At 41.7% G+C, this 8,857-nt stretch overlaps 1 protein-coding gene across 1 annotated transcript; it reads right to left on the bottom strand.

Moving 5' to 3' along the window:
• Nucleotides 1-135: 135 nt before the first annotated feature.
• Nucleotides 136-8,820, bottom strand: LOC140738413 (coiled-coil domain-containing protein 157-like). Its single transcript, XM_073065673.1, has 2 exons — nt 8,547-8,820; nt 136-2,831 (listed from the first exon to the last, which is right to left on the bottom strand). The coding sequence occupies exon 2, from the start codon at nt 2,735-2,737 to the stop codon at nt 2,486-2,488; it is 252 nt and encodes an 83-aa protein (XP_072921774.1). The 5' UTR covers nt 2,738-2,831; nt 8,547-8,820; the 3' UTR covers nt 136-2,485.
• Nucleotides 8,821-8,857: the final 37 nt, after the last annotated feature.

Here is an 8,857-nt window from a genome sequence, read left to right as displayed (position 1 = left end):
GGAGGAAACCATATCATGAGCATTAAGTAGAACAGTGGTATACAATATACGGACAGGGAGTTGGATTCAACTACATGCCTCTATGACCTGTCTCTGTTCAATACTCCCTTTTGCACTTATCAATACTGTACTGGTAGCCAGCCTGTGATCTGTGAAGCTCAGTGCAGGAAACTGTTTTTATACTAAAAATAACAAGGTTCCCCAGCTTGGCAACAGTCAAAAAATTTTGACTACGTATCTGTCTGCAAATGTCTGTGCAATTCAAAGACAATCAAGAGTAATAAAATATTTACGGTAAATGGAAAACATTTACTACAAAGAGTTATGTAATACCTGGAATTTAACCCATCACTTGGAACCATCTCTCCCCATTGAAATAAATTAAGTCATGTTCAGAGAATAAATGTCTCAGTTAAAGCAAAATGAATCAAAACACTATTGTCAATTCAACCTGGAACATTAACTCTGTTTCCCTTCCGACAGATGCAGCCTGACCTGCTGAGTATTTCCAGCATTTTTGTTTAATTTTCGAGCATCCGCAGTTTTTAAAGCATATGTGCACTTCTGGAACAGAGTACATTAAACTAAAGTTTCATCTGGAAGGGAAACTTTGGGCTCATGATGGTGAGAAAAGAGGATGTGGAAGTGTGGATGTCTAATCTCCTACCTCTGTGTGGGTGAGTATCAAGAGAAATAGAGTGGGCATTGGGAGTGCTGGATGAGTGGCCAAGATGTTTGTTGTGCAGAGAATGCTAGGAGGGGAAGAGAGAAGATTTCGTGCTTATGCAGAAATGTTGGAGAATATTCTGATGAATGTTGAAACTGGGAGCAGAGAGGGATCAGAGGTAGTTGTAATTGGTAGTGCAAGGTTAGGGTAGGGCAGGAAGGGGTGAATAGAAGTGCAGTGAGGCAAAAAATGGTGATCTTATATCTGGCCATTGATCTGAAACGTTAGTACTATTACTCATTCCGACATGTTGTGTATTTTTAGCATTTTCAGTTTTTAATCTATCTTTCAGAACCATGATATTATTAATCTCGCAGTGACTTTTGGATAGTATGACACTGGACCCTACTATTTTGTAACCCAAGCCATTTTCAAAATGCAGCAGTGACATCTGCTGGTGAGAAAGCACATTAAAATTTTATTCAGCAAAATATATTGGTAATAGAATCAAAATCAGGTTTATCAACATTGACATATGTTATGGAATATGGTAACTTATAATTCAAAAGTATTTTAAATTCAATAGATATTCTCGAAAGGTGCATGGACACTTACAAAATGGAAGGATATGGACATTGTGTATGCAGAAGGCACTAGTTTAGTAGGGCATGTGATTATTTATTTAATTAGTTCAGTACTGCATTGTGGACTGAAGGGCATGTTTCTGTGGTGTACTGTTCTATATTCCATTTCATAAACATTTCCTATTGGTACATAAAACATGAATACAAGAGCTGAAGAATGGAAAGTGTGTTTCTAAATGTAGATATCGTAGAAGCTGAACAGAAATATTAATGGAGTGGAACTTAGGGACTCAGGTTACGAGAGCATTGTCATTTAAGGTTGATACAAAAGAATCCTTCACACTATTATTTGCCAGTGTTGTATGATCAAAGGGTACAGGCTGATATATAGATACAGAATCAGTAATCACAGGAAATACTCAGCAAACAATGTTTCAGATTAATGTCAGTTTTCTGCTTTTTTAAACTGCAAATTAGGTCTAAATGTATTTAGAGAAATAGGCTGGTATAGATCAGGTGCACTGAAGTTGTTGACAATTAGGTCCCTGTATGTGACTATATTGAACTCCGCCATGGACAGTCTCTAGCCCAACTGCGGAAGGAGGAGGGTTAGGCATGGGGCAGAATGTTAGGCAGAAATACCAACAGAAGCTCTAAAGGCGAGAAAGGATCTTCGCCTAGAAGACATATGATACGCTACACCTGGGGAAGATTGAAAGACCGACCCAGGACAGAGGATTCTGGTGAGCTGCTGTCAGCAGCCTGTGCCCCAGTGGGGGTGATGGGCTTAAGAAGTATATGAGTATATTGAATCTGATAATGTTTGGACAAAGAGCAAAGAAATCTATTACGGGCTTGCATGATAGAAGGGCTGGACTTTTCTTTGGGGCCAAGATGGAGACATGATGTTTGTGCATGAAAAAGTTAAGGAAGAGGTCAATAATTTAATTTTTAAAAGTACTCTTGACATAAAAGGAATGCTGGTAAGCAATTCAGCACCATTAGGCTAAGCCAGGCAGAAATGGTGAAGCTGCAGAGAAGGTGATAGACAGAGACAAAGAAATAGCTCTAGAACTTCAATAAGTCATTGAGTACAACCTTATTCCATGAAAAATAGAAGTAAGATGTGGGCATGAAATAAGTCCTTAAAGAATAGTCACTGTGTGTACATTGGTCAGAATTCCACTGCAGCCCAGTGCATTCTGAAGAGAAAAGCCAAAGAACAGATTGTATTTTACCTGTCAATCACTAGTTCAAACAGCACAACATGAGAATGCTGTGTGAATTCTGGGTCACCTTCCATATAATCAAAATGCTCCAATAAAGTAACAAGATCCAAATCACATGAAGTTTTGTCTGGAAATTTCCATGATGGATAACGAACTGCACCAACCCGTGAAAACACATCTACGATTATTCCTTGTAGATCTGTGACGTCCTTGCGCAGACCATCCAAACAGTTTTGATTTCCTAGAAGTAGCGTCATTTTAAATATTCTTTGACACTCTATTTCACCACAAACTTAGATTATTTAGTCACAAAGGAACTCCTTATGCAGCAGTTGAACAAGCACGATTAATCTGTAAGAAATAGAAAATATTTTGCACAAGAACGTTACTTTCAGTAAAACAAGTTGACATTTCAACAAGAGCATACTTTCCTTACTTTCTCCTACACAATTTATGCACAAAACTTTAGAAGCTATTAACAATAATTAAAATAATCTGTTTCCTGAAAGGCTATCACACCACAACCACAGTAAAATCAAAGGCAGTCCCTTAGAAGAGAGGAATGACTTGCTTCCTCTCCAGTTCTGTGAGTTCCATGGTGGCCGATTAGGCCAGTGTGAAACCTACAGGCTCTATTACACTGGGGTAGTGGGTCCACAATGGGACGGGTCCTCAAATTAATATTTTCATATTTCCTTATGCTCTTTGGCCCTCACAATACACCTGTCAGTCCCATTCCAACATTTATTTGCCTGAAATATCTTTTTTCACATACCTGTCAACTCTCTCTAGTTTTCCTGACACCCACCTGCACTACAGACAATTTACAGTGGTCATTGAACCTACCATCCTATCTTTGAGATGTGGGCGAAAACCCAGACTACCTAGGGAACTCCATGCAGACACAGTGTTCAAATTCTACACCGACAGTGGCAGAATCAAACCCAGGTTACCAGAGCTATGCAGCAGCAGTACTGGCTGAAGAGATGCTGCACTCTGTCTGTCACTTTTGCTAGACTTTTGGTGCTTCTGAGAACCATTCCAAATGCTCCCTCTTCACTTGAATAGCCAGGGGCTATCAGAGATGTTACATTTTTAAAGGGGGTTTTGAGGACTTACTTCATGGAATCATTTTCTTTGCCTGATGATATCTTTCCAAGATTCGAAATATGTTTGTAGTATACAACCCTGAGATTTGTCTTCATCATAGACAGCCACGAAACAAAGAACTACCGAATCCATTCAAAGAAAAGAAACGTCAGCCCCCTCTCCCCCCATGTGCAAAAATTCATGCAAGCGCAACAAAAAAATGAGCAAAAACACAGGATATAAAACTCATAATCAAAAGGCATATTTCAGTTTAGCTCAGTGTTCATTATCAGCAGGTCGCCCGAATCAAAATTTCCCAAACTAGCAACAAAAAAAGAGCAACCAGAAAGCTAGAACACATCATAAATGTTCACAATCCACGAACCAAGTCGATTAAACCCTGTTCCAGCACCATCCTCCAACAGCATCGAGGGAGAGAGAGAGAGATTATTTGAACACAACAACCTTCCCTCAGGAGCAGTGAGTGAGAAGGAACGAAACTCAGAATAGAGTCTCTGTTTTGGAAGTCTGCTATCAGCCATATGAGTGAAATGGACAAGCCAGAAGAGCTGATTGAATGAAATTAGGGTTTTGATGTGGTTAGGGCAGCAGTGAAGGTCCTCAGATCATCTCTAGCAGTGTTCAGTCTTCATTATATCAGTTGCTTCCCCTTGGTTTTTAGCACTACCAGTCATGCAATTCCCCGGTGGAGATTCAGGAATACCATTGCACTCAGAGGTAGTTGTTTCATTGCTGGTTTCCATAACTTCTGGTGTGGGCCTGCTGATTTGTATTTGCATCACCTAATGGTTTCTTTACAGTATTTTAAGTCGGCTGCTGTAAGTAGCCCAATTCTCTGAAGCCAGCATCACTGCTTCCGGGCAGACCACGCCTCAGACGAATAAAAGTTGTATTGATGTTCTGAAGACCATGTTCATCACCAACATTTATTTTCACTAATATCTGGTTGTCTTCCTATGGATCTTTATCATGGGGGCAAATCATTTGAGGACCACTACTTTTTGAGCATTGAGTATAAGACATATTCTTTCATACGCTTCAGTGTACAAATAGTGACAACGGCTTAGAGCCCAACCTCAAAGTGCAGACAAACTCAAGCACTGTTTGCATTCCTCTAATGAGACTACCGAGAATGGGGTGATCTCGATTCTTGAGGACAAGTTGTGCAAGTGAGCAATTTCCCATCGGTGTTGAGATTAGTTCCATTCTGGCATGGAGTTTGCTGGAAGAGAGGTGCAGCATCGCGGTGAGAAACATTGACAAAAGTGTTGAGCTGTTGATGCAGCCCTGTCTAATGTCTATTTGCACCAAGATTAGTCCTGTGTAGTCAGGTTCATGGCTTGCTTGCTATTATCAAGCAACTATGGAATTAGGAAATGTCTGTGGGCAGCCAAACTTGATATGATCCGCGGTATTTCCTAATTATCGGAATGACAGATTTCAGTAAATTTGAAGAAATCTGCATACTCTGGATGTTTTACTTCCTGCATTTCTCCTGGAGCTGTCATCTGATTAAGATCAATCTCAATGTGCCTCAAGATAAATGGAATCTATATGACATTAAGGTAGCAGCTCATTAGTCACTGGGAGGATTTGTTTGAGAAGGACCCTGGTGATGAATTTCCCAGTGGTATTATATTCTTTGTAATATTCTTTCCAAAATGTCTCTGACAGAATTTTTCTGCCCTCAAGCATATGGCTGGAACCTATGTTTTTAAATTGATCTTGTGGTTTGTAAGCCATTATGTATCCTTTGTATGGGGTGTCCTGGGAGGGGCAGCACCTCTGGTGAAGGGGCTTGTCTTGTCCATTCTAGGACAGCTCACTCACCTTTGGGCCCACATCAAACACTCAGCTCTCACCTGTGACTCCGAGTAGGAGGCGACAGCGACCACACCCCAGTACACCACTTCAACAGACGGGCTTAATCAGGTGACGGTCACCAGCGGGCTTGATATACCAGTGAGATAGGGACACGCCTGTCCTATCGTATGAAGTCAGCTCTGGCGGACCGGCTGGATGAAATCAACAGTGAGATCCAACGGCCAGGAAGGCGGTTCTGCCACGCTCCATGGAGAGTGAAGAGCACGTCAAGGCACAGAAGTAGTCATGGCCATCTACTGCAACCAAGGAAGAACCCCTGTTTATGATGACTACTCATACTGCTGGAGCCAGACTCCTGAGGTCAAGAAAGTGGAACTGCCCCAGTGCAACGGCTTTTCCATTGTAAAAACTCTCCCTCACAGGTCTCCAGTCATTGTTGGACATGGTGAACAACTAACATGTACCCTTTACACAGAGGGAGTTCATCTCAGCATCATTGCAGTAAATTTGTACCAAAATCACAATTGTTTACATGGTCCACAGTTGGATAGTTTCCTCTAGAGAAAGATCTTATTTGTCACTTAATGCACTAAATGTTACGTCACCCCTGCTCTGATTAAACCTAATTACACCTGACTATTCTAGATTTATGAAACCCAAGGCATCTTTTTACTAGTCTTGAATGAGTTCATTGTTTCCAATAGCAACTTTTGTCACTGTTGAAATTGATTGTAAAAGGCGATTGGGACCACAAAGGGATCCTTGAAACCATATGGCAAGTTGGAGTTCAGGGAAAGCTCAATGGATGGCATTTACCTAAGCTATCATAACAGTATCCAGACCAAAATCAACAGTTCATATTGTCATTGAACACATTAGGAATAGTAAAAATAATCTGAACCTTTACCTCTAGATTCATTGTTCAGTTTTATGAGATTGGTTAACAGAATATGGATATATGGAAATATGGAAATACATATCACTAATTATTACTTATGCAGTATATGTAAATAAATTTGCTAGCACCCTCTCTAAAATAATTGTTCAGCATAATTTTGTAACAAAATCCACCCAACTTTGTCCTAAATTGTAAACAAATTAGTAGCTTGGTCATAACTATGTCCTGTACTTCCAGTGGAATGAGACTAGAACATCACAATGAAATCCATTCTACAAGTCTGTGAGTCGTTTTTTTTTTAGAAAGGATAATTAGATAAAGCTTCTATTCCTGTTTAGTATGCATGAACCTCCTACTTTCAAGTGTTTCAGGGTGGACGAGAATGAGGACAGGATTATGTTTGGCTGCAGAGTCATTATAATTAACTACGGAACACATTTTAAAAGGAAAGAAATGAGGTGGTGAGGGTTACATTACATTCCTGGTCTTCAGTTTTCCTCAGCGGGGTGTCATTATGCAATAATACACTTTTATATTTCTGGGGGCAAACAAGAGAAAATCTGCAGATGCTGGAAATCCGAGCAACACACACAAAATGCTGGAGGAACTCAGCAGGCCGGGCAGCATCCATGGAAAAGAGTAGCAGTCGATGTTTCGGGTCGAGACCCTTCTCTTTCCCATAGATGCTGCCTGGCCTGCTGAGTTCCTCCAGCATTTTCTGTGTGTTGCTTTACATTTCTGAGACACGGACTACCTTCAGCAGCCATGTCAAAGCACTTGAAAGATACTACCATTAGGTTCTTCACAAAATCTTCCAAATTCTTTGGAAGAACGAGTGAACCAACGTCCTCTCCAAGACCAAAACCCTTATTTGATTCAATCGGTTGCTTAGGCAGATCAGGTTGTTTGCATGCCCCAGATCAGACTTTGAATCTCGAGATCGCCAGGCCGAGGAAAAGATTGAAAGATGCGCTGGAAGTTTACTTGAAGATTTTCATTCACTTCTGGGGATCTCTGACTCATGGCTGTTCAAAGATACATTGGAAGTGCAAGGTCAGTTGTGCTGTGAGGATTACATTCCTTGACTTCTCTAGTGCCTTTAACACCATCCAGCCCAAGATCTTAAGGCACAAACTAACGGAGATGGGAGTAGACTCTCACATGGTGGATTGGATAGTGGACTACTTGACAGATAGACCTCAGTATGTGCGGTTGGGAGACTGTAGGTCTGACACGGTGGTCAGCAGCACAGGGGCGCCGCAGGGAACCGTACTCTCTCCGGTCCTGTTCACCCTGTACACATCAGACTTCCAATATAACTCGGAGTCCTGCCATGTGCAGAAGTTCGCTGATGACACGACCATAGTGGGGTGTGTCAGGAATGGACAGGAGGAGGAGTATAGGAAACTGATACAGGACTTTGTGATATGGTGCAACTCAAACTACCTGCGTCTCAATATCACCGAGACCAAGGAGATGGTGGTGGACTTTAGGAGATCTAGGCCTCATATGGAGCCAGTGATCATTAATGGAGAATGTGTGGAGCAGGTTAAGACCTACAAGTATCTGGGAGTACAGTTAGACGAGAAGCTAGACTGGACTGCCAACACAGATGCCTTGTGCAGGAAGGCACAGAGTCGACTGTACTTCCTAAGAAGGTTGGCGTCATTCAATGTCTGTAGTGAGATGCTGAAGATGTTCTATAGGTCAGTTGTGGAGAGCGCCCTCTTCTTTGTGGTGGCGTGTTGGGGAGGAAGCATTAAGAAGAGGGACGCCTCACGTCTTAATAAGCTGGTAAGGAAGGCGGGCTCTGTCGTGGGCAAAGTACTGGAGAGTTTAACATCGGTAGCTGAGCGAAGGGCGCTGAGTAGGCTACGGTCAATTATGGAAAACTCTGAACATCCTCTACATAGCACCATCCAGAGACAGAGAAGCAGTTTCAGCGACAGGTTACTCCTCAGACAGGATGAAGAGGTCAATACTCCCCAATGCCATTAGGCTTTACAATTCTACCGCCAGGACTTAAGAACTTTTTAAAAGCTATTATTAATGCTTTTTGAGATAGTGATTTAGATGCATATCATATTTTTTACTGAGTTAAGTATTGTATGTAATTAGTTTTGCTACAACAAGTGTATGGGACATTGGAAAAAAGTTGAATTTCCCCATGGGGATGAATAAAGTATCTATCTATCTATCTATCATAAACAGCAGAAGCAGCGCACCAAACTTACACGTTCCCGCCCGGCATCTGCTGCTTCATGTGTGAAAGATCCTCATCGGCCCACGTAGGACCCACAAAAACCAGAGTGTCGGCAAGTCATCCCCGATCCAGAAGAACTATTCAAGGAGAGTAAATCACGTTCTTCCCTCCAAATTAACGAAGCACTCAACTGGCTGGCTCCCGAGAGCCCACCGTTCAATAATTATCGGGACCGTTCGATACCTACGACAAACCACCGTCTTTTTCTCGATGTTTGGGGCGCGTTGTCATGGAAGCACGCAAGCATGTAATACGAGATGACGTCTCCCCGGTGCGTATGAC

This window comes from Hemitrygon akajei, chromosome 14 (genome assembly GCF_048418815.1).
Source record: "Hemitrygon akajei chromosome 14, sHemAka1.3, whole genome shotgun sequence".
Lineage (NCBI taxonomy): Eukaryota > Metazoa > Chordata > Chondrichthyes > Myliobatiformes > Dasyatidae > Hemitrygon > Hemitrygon akajei.
The sequence above is the reverse complement of the archived record's forward strand: the minus strand, read 5'-3'. Positions and strand labels throughout refer to the sequence as shown.

Excerpts from the sequence above, each read along its gene's own strand:
- LOC140738413 (XM_073065673.1), bottom strand. The coding sequence starts at position 2,737 with ATGACGCTACTTCTAGGAAATCAAAACTGTTTGGATGGTCTGCGCAAG.